The following is a 23,653-nucleotide window of genomic DNA, read 5'->3' on the forward strand; positions in this document are numbered from 1 at the left end:
GGGGACGTTTCACCTGAAGGACTGCCTTGTTTCAACAACAACTTTATGGCTCCCGGAAGTACCTCCTCCCTATCCCCTGCCCAGCCTCACGCCTGTGGGCTGCACTTGGAGCCATGGCGGCGGCAGCCGCAGGACGGGGCCTGGGCTCTGGACCTGGGGACTCCCCAGAGGGGCCCGAGGCGGAGGCTCCGGAGCGTCGGCGGAAGGCGCACGGGATGCTGAAGCTTTACTACGGCCTCTCGGAGGTGGAGGCGGCGGGGCGCCCTGCGGGGCCGGACACCTTGGACCCTACAGATCTCAATGGGGCGCACTTCGACCCGGAAGTGTATCTGGACAAGGTGTGTGTATCGGGAGGGGGAACAGGCCCCCGATATGTTGCACCCCACATCACGCCTGCGACTTTGTTGCGGGGGGGAGGGTGGGGCTAGGGAAGAGGTGTTCATAAAAGCAGGCTGACCCTGGGCCGGGCAATAGGGGCAGACCTGGAAGATAAGGGGTCGTGGGCAGACTTGGACTGGCCTGAGATGGTGCGAAGTCTGAGGTCTCCTGGGCTGATGTTCTGATAGACCCGATATAGGGGGCGTGGCCCAGGCGCTGACAGGCATAGGACTGGGCCTTGGTTGCATCTGAGTATTTCAAATGCCGACAAACCCCAAATAGGGTCTGACCTGGTAACTCCTGATCTATGCCACTTATAGGTTCCTTGTCTGAGATTCCTGACAGGGGTGGGATCAGGGTTTTTTTGCACCAAAAGCCTACCAGTTAGGGGCAGGGCTGGAGGACATGAGTGCCCCCTGTCCTGGATACTAACCATCTAATTTCCTCCAGCTGCGAAGAGAGTGCCCACTGGCCCAGCTGATGGACAGTGAGACGGACATGGTGCGGCAGATCCGGGCTCTAGACAGCGACATGCAGACCCTGGTCTATGAGAACTACAACAAGTTCATCTCAGCCACAGGTGATTCCTACTGGGGCACACTCCTCACAGTCCCACATCCCTCAGTTTCTCCTGTGTTGGGGAAGCCAGCAGAGGATTTAGACAGAGCAGACCCAAATTCTAGTCCTGCCCTGACACTAATCCACTCTCATCTTTCTCTCTCAGAGCTTTCGTGGTTTGATGACTATTGAGGTGATAACTGTTCTCAGAGGGTTGTTTTGAGGACCAAAGGGGAGAAAAGGACAAAATGAAATTTTAAAAAGAAATGAATTTACCTGAAGCACTTAGAATCTCTGACACTAAGGACGCCTCAGTAATGGTTAGTTTCTCTCATTGGTGGTAGCTTTCTTCTCTGGTTCAGGTCTTTCTCGAGAATGGGCTTATCTCTCTCTCTTTCACTCTCTTTTTTTTCCTTTCTTTTCTTCCTTTCTGTGTCTCCTTCTTTCCTTCCTTCCTTCCCCTTTCCCCTTTTCCCTTTCTCTCTTTTTAAATGAAGCAAAGATAGAAAATGTATGACATTAAGGGACAAACATATAAAGGTTTTTTTTTTCCCTTCTGTCCCCTTTATTCTCTATTCAAGATGGTACTAGACAATGTTCAGTATCATCCACACTAGCTTCTGTCCTGAGTTGGTGAAATGCACTGTTCAGATTTTTGGGACCCACATGTACTTAGTCCTAGAGGCAGATCCTGCAGGTCTACCTGCAGTCTATGGGAATGTCTGTCCTCTGAGTGAGATGAAATGAACAGAAGAATGGGGTGACCTGACTGTTGTTTTAAAAGGACCCCTCTGTCCGCTTGTTGAGTGTGGACTATAGGGAGGCAAGGATGGCAGAGACACCCATTAGGAGGCTATTATAACTGTCCAGGCAAGATGCTGGTTGTATGGACCAGGGTGGTAACCGTGGAAAAGTAGAATGGCTCAAGATTCTTAAAAATTTGTTAGTTGAGGGATCTGGAATTCAGAGAAGGCTGGAACTTGAGGTACGTGGAACAAGATGAGATCTCCTGGGGGGAGTGTACAGAGAGAAGAGGTCTGAGGACTGAAGCCTGGTGCATCCTAACATTCAGAAGTCATGAAAAGAAGGAAAATCTCACAAATCTTCTTTCTCAAAGAAACAAACATTTGGGAAAGTTTGAGAACAACGCAGACCATGGGTGTCTTAGAAGATAAATGAAGAAGGCATTCCAAGAAATGGAATTGATAAGCTTGACCAATACATTAGCTCATGGAGTGCTCATCAGTGGTACAAGAGAGGGAAAAACTGCAGAAGCAAAGTCCTCAGGAAAGAGGGAGGGGATTGAGCAGTGCACACTGGAGAGGCTGGCCTTAACAGAAGGTCAAGAGCTCATCTACTGTAGCAGGAGGGAAAGCAGACTGTGGGCAGAGCCAGTCAGGTGGATAGGTGTGGTAGAGTTTAACTAGAGACCTTTCAGAACACATTAAGGAATTTTCCATTTATCTAAAGAGTACTTAGCTAATCAAAGTGTTTAGACAAATGAGTGGTGTGATTTGTGTTTTGAAAAGATCCCTCTTGTCCCTAGCTACATTGAAAGGAATAGATTGGAGAGGTGGCTGGAGTGAGGCCATTTCAGTAGTCCAGACCAGAGATTCTTGGAGCTAACACCAGGATGATAATGGACAGATGGACAGTGATGAGTAAATTGAGAAGTGTTAGTGGGCAACATTGACAGGACATGGTGTTGAGGAGCTTTGGGTGTACAGAATGACCCAAGTTTCAACTTGAACACTGGATGGTGGATGTGGTGCCCAAGAAACTGCAAGAAGATCAGGTGTAGGAAAAGGAACATAATGAGCTAGGTTTTGTTTTGTTATGTTTTTTTAAGGGGAGCAAGGCATGAAATAAACCTGGATGAGCCTGTGGGGCCAGATCATGAAGGCCTTTGTAGACAAAATAAGAAGGATTTTGGTCTTAATCATAAGAACTCTAGAGATCCATGTCAGATAATCACAGCATCTCAGTATGGAAGGAAGCTTGAGGGGGTCTAGTCCAATCCATCTCTTCTTTCCTCAGAGTATCTCTAAGGAGTGGCCTTCTGACTCAAGCTAGAAGTGGGGAACCTTTACCTAGTGGTGAGAACTCATAACTCTTTGAAAGAACTTTGAGGCTAAGGGAGCTAGGTTTTGAAGTTTTGAAGCTGTGCATAAGGAGCTAACAAGAAGGCAGATGCATATGTGGCTCTGGAGCTCAGAAGAGAGATCTGAGCTAGAGGAATAAGCTGCCTTGGAGGCAGCTGTGAAGAGGAGGAGAGTTTAAAGGGAAGTGTGGGCAGGGTTGCTCAAGAATGGGGTAGAGCCTGAGAAAAGGAGAGAGCCCAGGACAGAGCTTGGAGGAATGCCTCCGTTTGATGGCCATGGGGAGGAGGAGGGTGAGCCTGTGATGGAGACAGGAGTGATCATAGAGGGAGAGTGGTGTCAGTATGAATATATGTTAATTCAACTGATTCATTCATTTATTCAATTGCTTGTCAAATATTTGTCTGTGTGCCAAGTACTATTCTAGGCACCAGGGATATAGCAGTAAATAAGACAGTTTCTCAGCTGTCACAGAACATACATTCTAGAGAAAGAGATAGATAATGAAAAAAGAAAATAAGATCAGTTCACTTCAACAAGAGCTCTGTAGAAAATGAAGCAGGATAATATATTAGAGAGTGGGTGGTTGGGACTGATATAGAGAGAGTGGCAGAGAAAGGCTTTTCTAAAGAGGTCACAGTTAAGGTGAATGATGAAAAGTTGATGATGGGAGGATTTGGGGGCAGAGTGGCCCAGGCTGAGGAAACAACTGTGCAAAGACCCTGGAAACTCTATGACCAGAGCAGGGAGAGCAAGAGTATGGGGGTGAAGGGAGCGGGGTCTGACTGCAGAGGATATACAACAGGGGTGGTGAGGTTTTTCTTTTCTTTTCTTTTTTTTTTTTTTTAGGTTTTTCTGAAAGGACCAAAAAGTAAATATTTTAGGCTTTGTGGGCCATCTGGTTTCTGTCACAACTACTTATCTCTGCCATTATCATGAAAGCAACTACAGACAGTATAAATGAATGAGCATGGCTGTATTCCAGCAAAACTCATTTACAAAAACAGCCCTGGCATCCAGAGTGACATCAGCAAAAATAGTGGAGTAAGTGCATTTGAAAATATCCCCTCCATAAAAGCAACCCTAAAACTGGCGAAAATGGTTAGAATAAGCTTTCTTAGAACTCTGGAAAGTAACCAAAGGTGTGCAGCAATCAGAGGAGCATTTATTCAAGAAAAAGAGCTGAATCATGGTAAAAATAATGAATCCTATGGTATTTTACCTTGTCCTAGCCTCACCATTTCCTCTCCACCTTAGCAGTAGCCTGAAAAATAGCCCATACTCCTAATACTAGAGGGAGCAGAACAAAGCTGGAGTTCTTTCAAAGCCTCATGCCCAAAGAATTGTCATTATTTAACCTGTCTGGTGGTTTCCTAAAACAGTCCACCCCATAGGTTTGTCTTGACCTGGAGGTCACCCAGTGCTAAAAGTCTCTCACCAGGGCTTCCCTGGAGGTGCAGTGGTTGAGAGTCCACCTGCCGATGCAGGGGACACAGGTTTGTGCCCCGGTCCAGGAAGATCCCACATGCCACAGAGTGGCTAGGCCCGTGAGCCATGGCCACTGAGCCTGCGCGTTCAGAGCCTGTGCTCCGCAACAGGAGAGGCCACAACAGTGAGAGGCCTGCGTACCGCAAAAAAAAAGAAAAAAAAAAAGTCTCTCACCAGAGTTCTTTGTCAAAAACAATTACAAGCAAATGGCGTGTCTGTCTGAAGTGATAGGTAACACTTGGGCAAACAATAGTACTAACCCAAAAGCCTAAAAGGAAAAGCTGAGGAATGAGATGTCTCTAGGGGCTTTGACAAGCTCTGACACATTATTAGGAATCTTGAAGGCCACAAATGTGTAGGGTAGTACACATACTTAAGAAAGACCTGAGAGACTTCCTCGGTGACGCAGTGGTTAAGAATCCGCCTGCCAATGCAGGAGACACAGGTTCGAGCCCTGACCCAGGAAGATCCCACATGCCGCAGAGCAACTAAGCCCGTGTGCCACAACTACTGAGCCTGCGCTCTAGAGCCCACGAGGCACAATTACTGAGCCCGTGTGCCACCACTACTGAAGCCCATATGCCTAGAGCCTGTGCTCCCAACAAGAAAAGCCGCCACAGTGAGAAGCCTGTGCACCACAACGAAGAGTAGCCCCCCCTTGCCACAACCAGAGAAAAGCCCGCATACAGCAAGGAAGACCCAACGCAGCCCAAAATAAAATAAAATAAATTAATTAAAAAAAAATCCACCTGCCAGTGCAGGTGACACGGGTTCGAGCCCTGGTCTGGGAAGATCCCACATGCTGCGGAGCAGCTAAGCCCCTGCGCCCCAACTACTGAGCCTGCGCTCTAGAGCCTGCAAGCCACAGCTACTGTGTCCACGCACCCTGGAGCCTGTGCTCAGCAACAAAGAGAAGCCACCGCAATGAGAAGCCCGCGCACCACAGCAAAGAGTAGCTCCTGCTCGCTGCAACTAGAGAAAGCCTGTGCACAGCAATGAAGACCCAACACAGCCAAAAATAAATAAATAAATAAATAAATAAAATGTATTTAAAAAAAAAAAAAGAAAAGAAAGAAAGAAAGACCTGAGAACGTCCTAAGCTCTCACTTCTGGCTTCCTTCAGGCTCAGTGCAAGCAGGAAGTGAAGGTTAAGGGAGAGTTGTAAACCTCCTGGCTGAGTGTTTAAGGTATGCCCCAACACACACACACACACACACACACGCACACACACGCACACACACAGCCCCTCAGTAAATACTAGGAGATTTATTAATACTAGATATTTAAGGAGATCCTTGTCCAGTCATTAGCTAATCACTAAGCTAACCAAGTAAAGGTTTCAGTGGCTATACACAACAAAGAATACAAACTTTGCAGAGTTGGTTCAGAAACTAATTAGTACAGGTTTAGTAACTCTGAAAAATAATTAGACAAACAATAGCAACAAGCAGCAATAAGAAACCCTGGGGAGGAGAGAGGATCTGATTTCTAGAGTTGCCATGTTATATCAATATTATCTAACATGTCTGTTTTTTCAATAAAAATTTATGAGACATGCAAATAAAGTAGAAAATCTGACCCATACACAAGAAAAAGCAGTAGAAACTGTCCCTGAAGAAGCCCAGACATTGAATTTACTACGTAAAGATTTAAATCCACTATTTTAAATATGTTCAAAGACCTACAGGAACCTGTATCTAAAGAACTAAAGGAAGGCATAAGAATGTTTCACCAAATACAGAGTATCAAAGAGAAGAAATTATTTAACAAAAGAACCAACTAGAAATTATGAAGTACCACAATGAAAATGAAAAATTCACTAGAGGGTCTCTAATAGATTTGAACAAGCAGAGAAAGAATCAGCAAACTTCAGGATAGGTCAGTTGAAATTATTCAGTGTGAGGAGTAGAAAGAAAAAAGGATGAAGAAAATTGAACAGAGCCTTAGAGACATGTGGGACACCAAGTGTACCCACATATGCATAATGGGAAGAGTGAGAGGAGAGAGAAAGTAGCAGAAGGAATATATGAAGAAATAATGGCCCAAACCTACCCAAATTTACTGAAAAACATTAATCTACACATCCAAGAAGCACAACAAACTCCAAGTGGGATAAATGCAGGGAGATTCACACCTAGGCATATCACATTGAAACTGTTAAAAAAAAGGAGAAACTTGAAAGCATCAAGAGAAAAGTGACTCATCACATACAAGTGATACTCAGTAAGATTAACAGCTGATTTCCTGTCAGAAACCGTGGAGGTCAGAAGGCAGTGGATTCACATTTCAAAGTGCTGAATGAAAAAAATGTCAACCAAGAATTCTATACCCAGTAAAAATATCCTGTAAAAAAGAAAGAGAGGGACTTCCTTGGTGGCACAGTGGATAAGACTCCAAGCTCCCAATGCAGGGGGCCCGGGTTCGATCCCCGGTCAGGGAACTAGATCCCACATGCATGCCGTAACTAAGAGTTTGCATGCCACAACTAAGGAGCCCACATGCCTCAACAAAGGAGCTGGTGAGTGGCAACTAAAGGAGCCCTGGAGCCACAACTAAGGAGCCCACCTGCCGCAACTAAGGAGCCCACATGCTGCAACTAAGACCCGGTGCAACTAACTAACTAACAATAAATAAAAATTTAAAAAAAAGAAATTAAGACATTTGCAGTTAAGTAAAAACTGAGAGAGTTCATTATTAGCAGATCTTTACAAGTAAAACTAACATAGTTATATATAATAGCAAGTTTAACTGGTTAATACTAGGCAATATTTATTGAGTGTTTAATATAAAACTACACTGATTGAACTGCTTACATATATTAATTAATTTAATTCTTACACATCTATGAAGTAGTTAACTATATCTCCATTTTACAGATAGGGAAACTGAGGTAATGGGATGCTAAATAACTTGGTCAAAATGTTATAGATAAGACATAATGTTTAATGCCTTGTTTCAAACTCAAAACAAGTTCAAAAATCACTTTTAAAAATCAGATTTTTTGTTCTAGTACCTGTAGTAGCTTTTGAAAGAACTGCATTTCTATAAAAGACAAACATTATGCATAATAAATAAATCCCTAAATGAATAAGTTTTATGTTAGACTATTGTTTAACAAGTGAAAAATAAAATCATAACAATCAGAGAGTAGACAAATAGACTAAAAAAATACTGCCATAAAGGAGAAATAATAATTCAAGAAAATCTAGTAACCTGGGACTACTTGGTATAGGAACCAAGAGCTCTATCAACATCTGCAGTCACTGGCAAATCATTATCTTTGCAAAAAGTTTATAAAGTTTATCCAGAGTTAAGAAAACAGTCTAAATTACATCCACAATATTATATTTAAGAAAATAGAGGCAAGGTTTATATATTCAAAGCATATTTAATGAAAACCCCTGCCACTCACTTCCTACAGGGGAAAAAAATCCTTAGTATTTGTGTGAGTGTCCTATGGTTGCTATAACAAACTGTCACAATTTTGGTGGCTTAAAATAACAAATTAAAAAAATATAACAGAAATTAATGGTCTCATAGTTCTGGAGGCCAGAAGTTCAAAATCAAGTTGTCAGCAGGGCTGCACTCCCTTCAAAGGCTCTAGGGGAGAATCTTTCATGCCTCTTCCAGGTTCTGGTTGACTTAAAACATTTCTTGCAGTTGCAGCACTCTAATCTCTGCCTCTGTCTCCACATGGCCTTCTCCTGTGTCTGTGTCTTTATTTCTTTAATGTCAAGTGACAGTGAGGTGGCTAGATGATAGGTCAGATTTTGCCCTCTAGTCCCATTAGTTGTGGCTGGGAGTGAAGAGGTGGCAGTCGATGACTTTATGGTATAAAACCTTTCTGTTGCAGAAGAGAGACTTGTGGATCAGGAATTGGAATATGGCCAGGGCAGGTAACAATGCTTTGACACCTGCTAGTATTGGAGGGTCTCCTGCTAAGGTGGGGGCCGGCTTTGGCTCACTGCAGGGACAAGGACACTGGCAGTGGCAGTTCTTACTGGCGTGAGCCCTCGTGAAGGCTGCTGTTTTCTCACCAATATCTGGCCCCACATAACAACCTGTAGGCTTCTGTAAATTGAATAGAATTGAGTCCAGAAATAAACCTGTACATCTGTGGTCAGTTAATTTTTTTATAAGGATGCCACAGTTATTCAACAGGGAGAATAGGTTTTTCAACACATGGTTGGGATACCTGGATAGCCATATCAAAAGATTGAAATTGGATCCCTACCTCACACGCTCTACAAAAATTGACTCAAAATGGATCATAGACCTAAATATAACAGCTAAAACTAAACACTCTTAGAAGAAAACATGGGTGCAAATCTTCATGTCCTTGGATTAGACAAGAGTTTGTTAGATATGACACTGTGATTTGTGATTTATAATAAGAAATATACATTTGGTCTTTGTCTACCATCCCTGGCATAGCTCCTAACCCTTTGTAATTTCCTATATAAGAGCCTTGTTAACAATATTGAGTTTTGTTCCCAGTTCCTGAAATAGCTCTAGTGAAATAAAGTGATATGGATGTCTTTGGGTATTTATATAACAAGCCCTGTTCAACCACACCTGAGTTTATATTAATGAGGTGATCTTTGGAAAACTCCTAGATAACCCATGGATGGGGGCACGTTGCCAGCAGAACCAACCATGTGATTAGAAGGTTGGAACTTTCAGCCCCACCCCCCAGACCTCCAGGAAGGGGAGAGGGGCTGGGGATTGAATTCAGTCACCAGTGGCTCATGGTTTAATCAGTTATGTCTATGTAGTGAAGTCTCCATAAACACCCAAAAGGATGGGTTGGTGAACCATGTGGAGGTGTTGGGAAAGTAGCATGCCCAGAGAGGACGTGGAAACTCTATACTCCTTCCCACATACCTTGCCCTATACATCTCTCCCATCTAGCTGTTCCTGAGTTGTTTCCTTTTGTAATAAAACAGTAATCTAGTAAGTAAACTGTTTTCCTGAGTTTGCTGAGCTGCTCTAACAAATTAATTGAACCTGAGGAGGGGGTCATGGGAACCTCCAATTTAGAGCCAATCAGTCAGAATCATAGCTGACAACCTGGACTTGTGATTGAAATTTAAAGTGAGGGAAGATAGTTTTGTGGGACTGAGTCCTTAACCTATGAGATCTGACACCAACTCCCTGTAGATGGTGTCAGAATTAAGTTAAATCATAGGATGCGCAGCTGATGTCACAGAATTGCTTGATGAGTGGAAAAGCCACACATCTCGTGTCAGATGTGAAGTAGTGTTGAGAGTAGAGACACACAGGAGTGGGTTTTTACTTTATAGACACCAAAAGCACAAGTAATCAAAGGAAAAAAATTGGATAAATTGAACTTAATCAAAATTAAAATCTTGTGCTTCAAAGGACACTATAGAGAAAGTGAAAGGACAGCTCACAGAATGGGAGAAAATATTTGCAAATCATATAGCTAATAAGGGTCTAATGTCCAGAATATGTAAAGAACTTTGATTAAGTCAGTACTAAAAAGACAACCCTGTTTAAAAATGGGCAGGGGCTTCCCTGGTGGCGCAGTTGTTAAGAGTCTGCCTGCCAGTGCAGAGGACATGGGTTCGAGCCCTGGTCCGGGGAGATCCCACATGCTGCGGAGCAACTAAGCCCGTGCACCACAGCTACTGAGCCTGCGCTCTAGAGCCCACGAGCCACAACTACTGAGCCCACATGCTACAACTACTGAAGCCCACACGTCTAGAGCCCGTGCTTTGCAACAAGAGAAGCCACCGCAATGAGAAGTCTGTGCACCACAACGAAGAGTAGTTCCTGCTCACCGCAACTAGAGAAAGCCCACACGCAGCAATGAAGACTCAATGCAGCTGAAAAAAAATAAGTAAAATAAATAATTTTTTTTTAAATGGGCAAAAGATTTGAATAGACATTTCTCCAAAGAAGATATACAGGGGCTTCCCTGGTGGCGCAGTGGTTGAGAGTCCGCCTGCCGATGCAGGGGACACGGGCTCGTGCCCCGGTCCAGGAGGATCCCACATGCCGCGGAGCGGCTGGGCCTGTGAGCCATGGCCGCTGAGCCTGCGCGGCTGGAGCCTGTGCTCCGCAACGGGAGAGGCCACAACAGTGAGAGGCCCGCGTACCGCAAAAAAAAAAAAAAGAAGATATACAAATGACCAACGAGCACATGTAGAGGTGCTCAACATCATTAGTTATTAGGGAAATGCAAATCAAAACCACAATGAGATACCACTGCACACCCACTAGGTTTTCCAGAAAACGGAATAAAACAAATGTTGGTGAAGATGTGGAGGATTTGGAACCCTCTACATTCCTGGTGGGAATGCAAAATGGTGTACCCGAAAACAGTTTGGCCATTCTTCAGAAGGCTAAGCGTGGAGTTATGAGGCCCAGCAGTTCCACTCCTAGGAATATACCAAAGAGAATTGAAAACATATGTTTACAAAAACACATACACAATTGTTCATAGCAGCATTATTCATGACTGCCAAACAGTGAAAGCAGTCCAAGTGGCCACCAATTGATGAATGGAAAACAACTGTGGTCTATCCATACAATGAAATATTATTCTGCCATAAAAAAGCATGATGTACTGATACATGCTGCAACTTTGATGAGCCTTGAAAACATGCTAAGTTAAAGAAGCCAGACACAAAAGGCCATATACTGTGTGTAATTCCATTTATTTTATTTTTTGGGTATTATTATTTATTTATTTTTGACTTCATCGGGTCTTAGTTGTGGCACGCTGGATTTTTGTTGAGGCGTGCACGATTTTTCGTTATGGCGTGTGGGCTCTTCCTTATGGTGCGTGGGCTTCTCTCTAGTTGTGGCATGCGAGTTTTCTCTTCTCTAGTTGTGGTGCACAGGCTCCAGGGCACGTGGGCTCTGTAGTTGTGGTGCACGGGTTCCAGAGCATGTGGGCTCTGTAGTTTGTGGCACGTGGGCTTAGTTGCCCCACGGCATGTGGGATCTTAGTTCCCTGACCAGGGATTGAACCCACCTCCCCTGCATTGTAAGGCAGATCCTTTACCACTGGACCACCAGGGAAGTCCCTAATTCCATTTATTTTAAATGTACAGAATAGGCAAATCCATGGAGACAGAAAATAGATGAATGGTTGCCAGGGACGGAGGTGAGAGTGAAATAGGGAGTGACTGCTAAGGGATACAAGGTTTCTTTTTGGGGTGATGAAATATAGAATTGGATCGTAATGTTGGTTGTGCAATCTTGTGAATATAATAAATATACTAAGAACCACTGAATTTTATGCTATGTCAATTATAGCCCAGTTGAAAATCAAAAAGCCAAACAGCTATCAAGCCAGGTTTGACCCGCAGGGTATATAGTTTGCCAACCTTTGGCCTAGACACTGCGTTTGTTTATGTAATAATGCATTTATCTGTTCCAAAATTGGAAACGTCCCAAAGGTTGTATAATGAAAAGCCTCTTCCCATTCCTTTCCCCAGGTAAAGACAAAACAATCTTTAATGGTAAACTTTACTGAAGATTAACAGAAAAGTGCACAGGTCATAGTGGCCAGCTCCTGGAATTTCACAAATGGAACACTTCTGTGCAGTCAGCACCCTGGTCAATCAACAGCATGACCAACAAGGCCCCCTCCAGCCTCCTACCAGTTACCACCCACTCTCCTCCCAAGGAGAGTTTACCCTAGTTGCAAACTACTCATCTTAGCAAGCTTGAAAGAGTTCAGGGATGTACAGTGTAGTCTTTATTACCCAATGGTGTGGATGTTTTTTGTTTTGCCGTGGTGCAACTTTTATTTCCATTTAAATGACTCTGTGGCTGTGCATTCAACAGCAATGCCACCAGTACTAGGTTTTCTTTTTTTTTTTTTTTTGCGGTACGCGGGCCTCTCACTGTTGTGGCCTCTCCCGTTGCAGAGCACAGGCTCCGGACGCGCAGGCTCAGCGGCCATGGCTCACGGTCCCAGCCGCTCTGCGGCATGTGGGATCCTCCCAGACCGGGGCACGAACCCGTGTCCCCTGCATCAGCAGGCGGACTCTCAACCACTGTGCCACCAGGGAAGCCCACTAGGTTTTCTTTTATTCTGCTTTAATGACAACTTAGTTTTTGGATTTTTTTTTCCCTTTGAAAGTCAGATTCAAGTTTCCTTTCTGATGTAGTACCTAAATGTCATGGTCCCAAACACCCACTCCAAAACGAATCTGCTCCTCTGATGGTAGCATTTGACAGCCCTGGAAGAAGGTTGTGTCATAGGTTAAATGGTTTGTAAGCAAAAACAAGAATTCACTGGGGGAAGACGAAACGCCTCATGAACTTCCAAGCCTCTTCATGATCGTCAGCCCGTGAGCCTTCTGGTACCTGAGCTTCCATCTTTTGCCTTTGCTTTGGTTTTATTCAGTTGTTTTTTTTGTTTTGTTTTTTTGGCTGCATTGGGTCTCCGTTGCTGCGTCCGGGCTTTCTCTAGTTGGCCGCAAGTGGGGGCTACTCTTTGTTGCGGTGTCCTGGCTTCTCATTGCAGTGGCTTCTCTTGCTGTGGAGCACGGGCTGTAGGCGCACGGGCTTCAGTAGTTGTGGTGCACGGGCTTAGTTGCTCCAAGGCATGTGGGATCTTCCCGGACCAGGGATCGAACCTGTGTCCCCTGCGTTGGCAGGCAGATTCTTAACCACTGCGCCACCAGGGAAGTCCCTTTTATTCAGTTTTTAACTGCACGACACTGTCCGTGCTATGTCCATTAATTCATTGTTTGTGAATTGGCAACACAGTCACCATTTTCCAAAAAAATATAAGTAACTCCAACCAGTAGCCCCAAAGAGTAGTACAGATGTTTCATATTATGGGACTTTATTTTTTTAGTTACCTTCGTCTCTGTGGAATCTAAGAAGGGTGAATGGTCTTGTCCCATAGACTGTGTTGCTAACATGAGAAGTTCATTTTGTGATTCTTGGTCTACCTCTTCATGTAATTTTTTAAAAAGTCTCTTAATTGTTCTGTAGGTGTTAGCTCTGTGAGTTCTTCTTGTGCATTTTTTGTTTGATTTTTGCCAGCTATTTTTCCCCTGCACACTTGTGTCTGTCTGTTCCTTTTTATTGTCATTGTCATTGATGTTTTTCTCCTCACTTTGCCCAAGTTGGGTTGCTGCCCCAATCCTGCTCAGAGAACATTCCCACAGTCCAGGAGCCACACACGGGCCAGGTGTGGGTGTGCGAAGGCTCACAAGTGACTGCTGTTAGATATTGCCATATTCTTTTCCACAAAAAATGACCTGTTTGCACAACCACCAGCAAATAGGAAAACAGCTCTTTCCATACACCCTGGCCAACACTAAGTTACTAAAATTTTCAATCTTTGACAATCTAAAAAGTAGTATCTCTGTAGTTTTTTTTAATAAGATTATTTTTTACATATTTATTTATTTATTTGGTTGCACCAGGTCTTAGTTGCTGCACGTGGGCTCCTTAGTTGCAGCAGGCAGTCTCCTTAGTTGCAGCTCATCAGCTCCTTAGTTGTGGCATGCGGGCTTCTTAGTTGTGGCATGTGAACTCTTAGTTGCGGCATGCATGTGGGATCTAGTTCCCTGATCAGGAATCGAACCTGGACCCCTTGCATTGGGAGCGCAGAGCCTTATCCACTGTGCCACCAGGTAAGTACCTCTGTGTAGTTTTAATTTAGTTTCTCTTGTGAGGTTGAACATTCTTTGTATGCTTAAGAGCTGTTTGATATCCTTGTCTGTGATGTCCTTTTCGTATTTTTCTATAGAGTTGTTCTTTTCTTCTTTTTTTTTTTTTTGGCCGTGCTGGGCAGTTTGCGGGATCTTAGTTCCCCAGCCCCCAGGGGTTGAACCCAGGCCCCAGCAGTGAAAGTGCCAAGTCCTAACCACTAGACCTCCAAGGAACTCCTGAGTTGTTCTTTTTCATAATGATTTGTAAGAGTTCTTCACATATTAGGGAAAAGTAGCCCTGTATGGTATGATTTGCAGTTCTTTTAAAGTTTGTTTTGATTTAGCTCATGGTGGTTTTTGTTGATCAAACAATTTTATTAATCTCTTCTTTGATAGCTTCTGAGTTTGAGGTGTTTCTAAGCAAGACCTTTTCCATTCCTAATATTATTTTAAAATTCTCCCTGACTTTCTTCATGTACTTTTGTGATTACATTTTAAAATCACATTTAAACTTTGATCCCTCTGCTCTGTGTGTGTATATAAGGTGTGAGGTCTGAGTCCAACTATATTTTTATTTCAAATGGCTTTCCAGTTGTCCCAACACTATTTAATAATTCATCTTTTCCCCACTGACTTAAAAATGTTACCTTTATCATAATAGTAAATTTCTTTATGTTTCTAGATTTTTGAAAAACCTTCTGTTTTGTTCAATTTACCTCTAATTGTCCATGTACCAGTGCCACACACTGTAAGTTACTGTAGCTATAAAACTGCACGTTTTAAATTCTAGTAAGGCTAGTTCCTTCTTATTCTTTTTCACTTCCAAATTTTAGTTCCCCCTTCTTATTTTTCCACCTGTTCATCAAATTATACTTTTTTTTAAAAAAGGAGAGGGGTCTCTTAAAATTTTACTGGATCAAGTTAAATTTCTAGGGAGAATCAACATCTTAGGTTTTAGGGCTTCCTGTCCAAGAATGTGGTATGTCTTTACACTTCTTCAGGCCTTCTAGTATGTTCCTCAGCTTATAAAGGTTTCTTTATGTAAATGTTGAACATTTCTAGATATTTTGATCTTTTAAAATTACTATTTAAAATGGGTCATTTTCTACTGTATCTTATTAGTATGTGTGAATGTTGTTGCTTAATTCTATAGATTTTTTATATTAATTTCATGTTCAGTCACCTTACTAAATTATCTTATTGTTTGTAGTAGTATTTTCAGTGATTTTTTTTAGAGTTTTCAATTTATGCAATTATATCATCTGCAAATAGTGATAATTTTACCTCCTTTACAATTTTTGTATCTCTGTAATGTATTACCTGAGTCTAATTGTGTTGGCTAGTACCCCAGAACAATGTTAGACAGCAGTGGTGATCATGATCCTCCTTGCCATGTTTCTGATTTTGATGGGAATTGCTTCTAGTATTGCCTCATTAAACACGATGCTGGTGTTTGGAGGTTAGGGAAATATTCAGCTGTTCATATTTTATTGAGAGTTTTTTTAAAAATCAAGAATAGATGTTGAATTGTCTTTCTTTCATCTCTTAATATGGTGAATTATCAAGATCCTCTCATATTGAGCTGTCCTTGCATTCCTGAAATAAAAACCATTTGGGCATATTTGTCAATTATTCTTTTAATACATTGCTGGATTCTGTTTGTTAATTTATATGTGTATCTCCATTTATTTAATTTATTTAATTAATGTATCTATTCATCTCAATTCATAAGATATGAATGTGTCACTTTCATTTTTGAGCTATTTTTGTCACATTTTTGTATCAGTGTTATGTTTCTTCCACAGAGTTAATGTGAATGCTTTTCTAATTTTCTCTGCTTGAGTACTGCTTACACAGAGCTTTAGAATGAGCTGTCCTTCAGAGCTATGGCAGCACCCCCATGACATCCTCTGGAACCTTTGTGTGGGGGGAAAGGAGAATCTTTCTTTTTTTTTTTAATTTTTAAATTTTTGGCTGCATTGGGTCTTCATTGCTGCATGCGGGCTGTCTCTAGTTGCGGTGAGCGGGGGCTACTCTGTTGTGGTGTGGGGGCTTCTTATTGCGGTGGCTTCTCTTGTTGCAGAGCGTGGGCTCTAGGTGTGTGAGCTTCAGTAGTTGCAGCATGTGGCCTCAGTAGTTGTGGCTCGTGGCTCTAGAGCACAGGCTCAGTAGTTGTGGTGCACAGGCTTAGTTGCTCCATGGCATCTGGGATCTTTCCAGACCAGGGCTCGAACCCGTGTCCCCTGCATTGGCAGGCAGATTCTTAACCACTGCGCCACCAGGGAAGTCCTGGAGAATCTTTCTTTGACTACATTCTCAATTCTCTCTGTTCATGTATTCTTGCTCTTCTGGAATCCATTTAGGTAAATTCTGTTTTTTTGTGGCAAATTATCCATTTCATCTAGGTTTTCAATTTCTTTACACGGAATTGAGCTAAGTTGTATCTTGTGATTTTTTAAATATCTGTGTATTTGTGACTGTTTCTCCCCTTATTTCTTATTTTGTGTATGTTTTTTTCCCCATTTAAAGATTAGGGTAGCTCACATTTTATATATTTTGTTTTTCATTTTTTTTCAGTGACCCTGATCTTTGATCTATTTATTAATTCTCCCATTTAAAAAAATAAATTAATTTTAGCTTTATTAATTCCTTCTTTCTGCTTCTTATTCTTCTGCTTTCTTTTTCTGGTTTCTTTTGTAGTGCTTTTTCTAACTTCTTGAGTTGAATGTTTATTCTAATTAGTACTGTAAGAATTTAAGACTGATTTCCTCTGAACATTGCTTCAGCTATATCCTATAGGTTCTTATAGTGTTTTCATTGCTGTTATTTTTTACATATACAGAAATTTCAGTTTTGATTTCCTTTTTGATCCAGTAGTTGATAATAATGAGGTTTTCTCTAAATAACGGGATCTCTTTATTTTCTAGTTTTGTTATTAATCTCTAATTTCATTGCATTGTGATCAGGGAATGCTTTCTGTACCATTTAGTTTCTTTTCTTCTGTAAATTTATTGAGATATTCTTTATGACCTAATATGTGGTAAGGTTTTGGTGTATTTTATGGAATCTTGAAAAGAATAAAAATCAAATAGGTCTTCCGTATTAATGGTATTATTTAGGACTTCTGTAGCTTCATTTGGTTTTTGTCCTTTTGGTCTGTCACGGAGTGATGGAAGTGGATTAAAGTCTCCTACAATAGGTATGTTTCTGCTTCATCCTCATTGCTTTCCTTTATGCATATTGATGGTGAGTTCCAGAGTGGAATTAAGGAAATTAGTTGGGAAATGTTAGTAGTAGTTGGACAAGAGATGATGGTGGCTTGGAAAGAAAATGTTGGAGGTAAACCTTATGCAACTTGCCAATGAACTGAATGTAAGGTAAGGGAGAGATAAGAATCAAAGATGACTCTTAAGAAATGGTCAGGAGGGCTTCCCTGGTGGCACAGTGGTTAAGAATCCACCTGCCAATGCAGGGGACATGGGTTCGAGCCCTGGTCCGGGAAGATCCCACATGCCATGGAGCAACTAAGCCCGCAAGCCACAACTACTGAGCCTGAGCTCTAGAGCCTGTGAGCCACAACTACTGAGCCGTGTGCCACAACTACTGAAGCCCGCATGCCTGGAGCCCATGCTCCACAACAAGAGAAGCCACTGCAATGAGAGGCCTGTGCACCGCAACCAAGAGTGACCCCCGCTCGCCGCAACTAGAGAAAAGCCCATGCGCAGCAACGACGACCCAACGCAGCCAAAAATAAATAAATAAAATTAATTAATTAAAAAAAATAAGTAAAGAAATAAATGAACAGGAGCCAAAATGGAAAAGGTTAGTGGAGGAACAGGTTTGGGGAAAGTCAAGAATTCTGTTTTACGTATGGACACCAAGGGGGGAAAGTGGTGGGGAGGGGTGGTGGTGGGATGAACTGGGAGATTGGGATTGACATGTATACACTAATATGTATAAAATAGATAACTAATAAGAACCTGCTGTATAAAAATAGAATAAAATTTAAAAAAAATTCTGTTTTCAACATATCATGTTTGAGGTGCCTGTTTGCCATCCACATCAGGGTATTAAAGTAAGTTGTTAGGCAGGGCTTTGGTCAGGACTGGAGGCAAAAACGTCCAAGTCATCACAGCCGTGGGACAGGATGAGACTCCCTCAGGGATCTATTCACTGCAGGTTTGGAAGGCGTTGATGTTTGCTTGTATTTTCTCTGTGAAGTGTGAATCAGGGTCACCATTTGAGAATTGGGGGCATGTATTGGCGTTTTGAGGACTGAGGACAAAATGTTATTTTGGCAAATGGAAACACAGACTCACTAGAAGGTTTGGAAGGATGGCTGACCTGTGTGCAGTGCTGCTTTGGGACTTAAAGTCCTAACTTTAAAGGGAGGCCAGTTGGTATGATTTTGTGGCTCATTTTCAGCTGTCATTCTTAGGGAGTGGGTTGGTAATTGGGCTTAACCTGTGGTAGGGTTCTGCCGACAAATAATGGGGGCCAGGGGGCAAGAGATGCAAGGGGGCTTGCAAATGGGTGCTGATGCTCGTGGAGGACCACAGATTCTAAGAGGTGTGAGGAAGGAAGTGCAGCCATGAGAGGTATTACAAACAGTGACCAAGTGATAGGGTCACTGGGTCTGGAGTTACTGAAAAGGCCAAAGGATTGTTAGAGTGGGGTCAACAGGGTGAATGATCAGAATTACAGAAGGTGGTAAGGCTTGAAGCTAAGGTTTTAGAGGATGCAGTTCTTAGCAAGGGCAGGGAGAGTGTGGCACAGATGAGGCAGATGCAAGAATGGATGGAGTTGAGGAGGTCAGCACACGGAGAGTCAAGAATGTCCAAAGGCTCATCCTTGTGTATGTTGATGTCCACGAGGAGGTGTGGCCGTGATCTGGAACTGAGGGGCGTGGCAAAGAGGACAGTAGGGATGGCAACATGAAGGGGTGTAGTTTGATGTCATGGTCTTCAAAGAAGCTGGGGTCTCAAAGGGAGGAGGAGTAGAAGCTATCTAGAAGTGTTAAGGGGCCAGGCCCTGAGGCACCTGGGTTGAAAGGAAGAACAGCCTCCTTAGGCAAGTTTCTGTCAGGACAAAAGGGAAAGAACCCTTCAGGGAAGGTCAATGAGATCAATGACTGCGGCTTCATGGGCATCTCCCCACTGCACCGGGGCTACGGGCACACACGGGGTGCTCAGAAAACGTCTGCTGCACTGACATGACACCTCACCCCCATTTATAGTGACCAAGCACCACTGCAGTCCTTTTCAAGCACCTAATCATCAAAGTGACCCTCGAGGAGTGAGCTCAGGCGCGTTTGGGAAGGGGCGAGTGTGTGTGAGGGCATTTGGACTACCTCTCAAGCTGAGTGTTCTGCCTGCGCCCCGAGTCATCCGCCTTTCCCTCTCTTGCGCCCTTGTCCTCCTAGACACCATCCGGAAGATGAAGAACGATTTCCGGAAGATGGAGGATGAGATGGACCGGTTGGCCACCAACATGGCAGTGATCACGGACTTCAGTGCGCGCATCAGCGCCACGCTGCAGGACCGCCACGAGCGCATCACCAAGCTGGCAGGTGCGGCCCGCCCCAGAGCTGGTGCTAAAGTGGGCCACCCCCAGGGCGTTGGGGCTAACACCACCTCCCCCTGTCCCCCAGGGGTCCACGCGCTGCTACGAAAGCTGCAGTTCCTCTTCGAGCTGCCCTCGCGCCTCACCAAGTGCGTGGAGCTGGGCGCCTACGGGCAGGCGGTGCGCTACCAAGGCCGCGCGCGGGCCGTGCTGCAGCAGTACCAGCACCTGCCCTCATTCCGCGCCATCCAGGACGACTGCCAGGTCATCACGGCCCGCCTGGCCCAGCAGCTACGGCAGCGCTTCAGGTGTGGGCTCTGGGCCCTCATGCCACACCCGCTGGTCTCGGGGCCCCCGCCCCGAATTCTGTCTTCTTGCCCTTCACCTCCCTCTCCCTTCCTGCAGGGAGGGTGGCTCTGGCGCCCCTGAGCAAGCTGAGTGCGTGGAACTGCTGCTGGCCCTGGGCGAGCCTGCGGAGGAGCTGTGCGAGGAGTTCCTGGCTCACGGCCGAGCGCGGCTGGAGGAGGAGCTGAGGAGCCTGGAGGCGGAGCTGGGCCCCTCCCCTCCGGCCCCCGACGTGTTAGAATTCACTGACCGTGGCGGCAGCGGCTTTGTCGGGGGCCTCTGCCAGGTGGCGGCGGCCTACCAGGAGCTGTTTGCGGCCCAGGGCCCGGCGGGTGCCGAGAAGCTGGCAGCCTTTGTGCGGGAGCTGGGCAGCCGCTACTTTGCGCTGGTGGAGCGGCGGCTGGCTCAGGAGCAGGGTGGCAGTGACAACTCCCTGCTCGTGCGGGCACTGGACCGCTTCCACCGGCGCCTGCGGGCGCCCGGGGCCCTGCTGGCCGCTGCTGGGCTGGCAGAGGCCGCCACAGAGATCGTGGAGCGAGTGGCCCGCGAGCGCCTGGGCCAGCACCTGCAGGGCCTGCAGTCAGCTTTCCTGGGCTGCCTGACGGACGTGCGGCAGGCGCTGGCCGCCCCTCGCGTTGCTGGGAAGGAAGGCCCCGGCCTGGCCGAGCTGCTGGCCAACGTGGCCAGCTCCACCCTGAGCCACATTAAGGCCTCACTGGCCTCTGTGCACCTCTTCACTGCCAAGGAGGTGTCTTTCTCCAACAAGCCCTACTTCCGGGTACGATCTTCCCCTGGGCATCCTTTTTCTTTTTTTTTCTTCCTTTTCAGGGCATTCTTTCGTTTATCTTGCATGCAGGTTGGCAGCTACCAGGGCACACAGTCCTTGCCCCAGGCAGTCTGGATGTGGTTTCAGGCTGCCTTGAGGAAGGCTAGCACAGCCTGGAGGGGTGGGGCAGGCTCTGAGGGCATCTGCAAGCAGGGTCCCCAGTGCTGGCTTTGCCCCCCTGCACTCCCTTCCCACAGCAGGGGAGCTGCTCTGGGGTCTGGAATGCGGGGTGAAACTGTCCCTTGGAGAGAGGCCAGGGCACTTCGAGTCCCAGTAGAAGGTCACTAGCAGCCTCTGCCTGGAAGGTTGGACCTGCTGTGTATCTGGGGCGCTCCTCCTCACAGGGCGAGTTCTGCAGCCAGGGTGTCCGTGAGAGCCTCATCGTGGGCTTCATCCGCTCCATGTGCCAGACAGCTCAGAACTTCTGTGATAGCCCCGGGGAGAAGGGGGGTGCCACGCCGCCTGCCCTGCTCCTGCTGCTTTCCCGCCTCTGCCTGGACTACGAGACCGCCACCATCTCCTACATCCTCACCCTCACCGACGAACAGTTTCTGGTGCAGGTGAACAGCTAGCTCAGAGCAGGGTGGGGGGTGGTGATGCTAGGAACACAGGAGGCTGGGCAATGCCCTCATGGTCAGGGCTGCCTGTGCCCAACTCAGCCTGCCCCTTGCCCAGTCTGTGTCCAGCTCCTGGTGGGCAGTGGCTACAGAGCTGCCCCCAGTACCCACTGCCTGTCTGTCCTCTGCATCCCTGGCTCAGGACCAGTCTCCAGTGACACCCGTGAGCACATTATGTGCGGAGGCCAGGGAGACGGCACGGCGGCTGCTAACCCACTACGTGAAGGTGCAGGGCCTGGTCATATCGCAGATGCTACGCAAGAGTGTGGAGACACGGGACTGGCTCAGTACCCTGGAGCCTCGGAACGTGCGTGCTGTCATGAAGCGGGTGGTGGAGGACACGACAGCCATCGACGTGCAGGTGCTGCCCTGGGCTGGCCAGGGGAACTCTGATGTGGGCTGGGAGTGCTGGGGGAACAGCCCTCTGAGGATCATGACAGGAGGGGCCAGGCAGTGCCTGCATCTACGGCCTTCCTCCTCAGCCATGGTGGCATCATCACCCCATTTCACCTAGGAGGAGGAAGCTGAGGTCCAGAGTCACCCAGGAGATCAGGTCAGGGTTGGCCCTGAAGATTTGGCCTCAGTACCAACTCTTATGTTCCACTCTTGCCCCACTCCACTGGTTCTGTAAATAGTGACTGGGTACCAACTAGGTACAGGCCCTAACTACCCTGTGGTTTTTATAACGGTTGTGATTCTTATAACAAATGAGTGTGTAACTTAGGGCATCCTTGGCCCTTGCCCAGGGCACCTGGTGGGCTGGATGTTCCCCGTGCCCTGGCCTCCTTGCAGTTCCTCCTTCCACCACCAGGTGGGGCTCCTGTATGAGGAGGGTGTTCGCAAGGCCCAGAGCAGCGACTCTAGCAAGAGGACCTTCTCCGTTTACAGCAGCTCTCGGCAGCAGGGCCGTTATGCACCCAGCTACACACCCAGGTCTGGCTGGTCAGGGTGGGCGCAGGGAGGATGGAAAAAGGAGGGCCGGGGTGGGCTCTGATTGCTTGTCTCCTCCCATTCAGTGCCCCAATGGACACCAACCTCTTGAGCAACATCCAGAAGCTGTTCTCTGAGCGTATTGACGTGTTCAGTCCTGTGGAGTTCAATAAGGTCCGAAGTCCACAGTGACCCTGCCTTCCCAGGGCCCCTTGGGAGGGTTGGCTGAAGCAGCCCCACGTTGTACCAGGGAGCCCTAGGACTCTGACCCCCCTCCCCCCAGTCTCTGTTTCTGAGGGATGTTTCTAGGAGTGAGTGGTCATCTGGAGCCCCACCATCACCATCTCATAGCCCTCTGCCCTGATTTTGGTGTGCCCTCTGCCCGCGTCTGGGTGATAATCTAGTATACCTCTTGGCCCTTGTCCTTATCCCCACCATAGCCCTGGGTCCTCCCCAGGGATTCCTAGTCACACCATGGGCCCTGCCCCAACCCAGCCTGTGCTCAGGGACCTGATACTCTTCCTCCAACTTAGTAAGCTTTTCCCCTCCCCATGTCAGTGCTGACCCCCATCTCTGCCTCAGGTTGCTGGGCCCTCCCTGTCTGCTCCCCTCCAGATGATGGGGCCAACCTTGTATGGTCCCTCCCTCTTACCTGGGTCCTGGGACTTTCCACCCCATCACAGCTACTGGCATTTTGCTGTCTCCTTGGCCCCTGCACAGAACGTGGGTGCCCTTCCTCGGGGATCTAGTACCCGTCCCCAACACCTGCTGTAGTGGATCTGCATCCCTGTGTCCCTACCTGCAGGTGTCGGTGCTGACCGGCATCATCAAAATCAGCCTGAAGACACTGCTGGAGTGCGTGCGACTGCGCACCTTTGGGCGCTTTGGGCTGCAGCAGGTGCAGGTGGACTGCCACTTCCTGCAGCTCTACCTGTGGCGCTTTGTGGCTGATGAGGAGCTTGTGCACCTGCTGCTGGACGAAGTGGTGGCCTCAGCTGCCCTGCGCTGCCCGGACCCAGTGCCCATGGAACCCAGTGTCGTCGAGGTCATCTGTGAGCGTGGCTAGGCCCGGTCACCCCAATCCACTCATCCCCTTGTGTCCCGACCTGGTGGCCCGCCTTGGTGGCCCTTCCCCTCGGGGCCTGCCTAATAAAGACGTGTTGTCTCCTGCTCCCTGTCGCCTGCCTGGGCGGGGCTTTGCGG

General features: G+C 46.3%; 1 protein-coding gene across 1 annotated transcript; it reads left to right on the forward strand.

Annotated features, from left to right (window-relative positions):
- The first annotated feature begins 43 nt into the window (after positions 1–43).
- On the forward strand, positions 44–23,620 carry VPS51 (VPS51 subunit of GARP complex). Its single transcript, XM_081240908.1, has 10 exons — positions 44–338; positions 829–958; positions 19,593–19,739; positions 19,821–20,040; positions 20,138–20,855; positions 21,248–21,463; positions 21,663–21,881; positions 22,332–22,453; positions 22,537–22,624; positions 23,256–23,620. Exons 1-10 carry the CDS (start codon positions 114–116, stop codon positions 23,514–23,516), a joined length of 2,346 nt encoding a protein of 781 aa, XP_081097034.1. The 5' UTR covers positions 44–113; the 3' UTR covers positions 23,517–23,620.
- The last annotated feature ends 33 nt before the right edge of the window (positions 23,621–23,653 follow it).

The sequence above is a fragment of the Mesoplodon bidens genome (genome assembly GCF_964165515.1).
Source record: "Mesoplodon bidens genome assembly, chromosome: 7".
NCBI lineage: Eukaryota > Metazoa > Chordata > Mammalia > Artiodactyla > Ziphiidae > Mesoplodon > Mesoplodon bidens.

Coding starts and splice junctions, on each gene's coding strand:
- VPS51 (XM_081240908.1), top strand. CDS start 114: ATGGCGGCGGCAGCCGCAGGACGGGGCCTGGGCTCTGGACCTGGGGAC. Junction 20,041..20,137: donor CAGCTACGGCAGCGCTTCAG/GTGTGGGCTCTG, acceptor CCCTTCCTGCAG/GGAGGGTGGCTCTGGCGCCC. Junction 22,454..22,536: donor GCACCCAGCTACACACCCAG/GTCTGGCTGGTC, acceptor CCTCCCATTCAG/TGCCCCAATGGACACCAACC.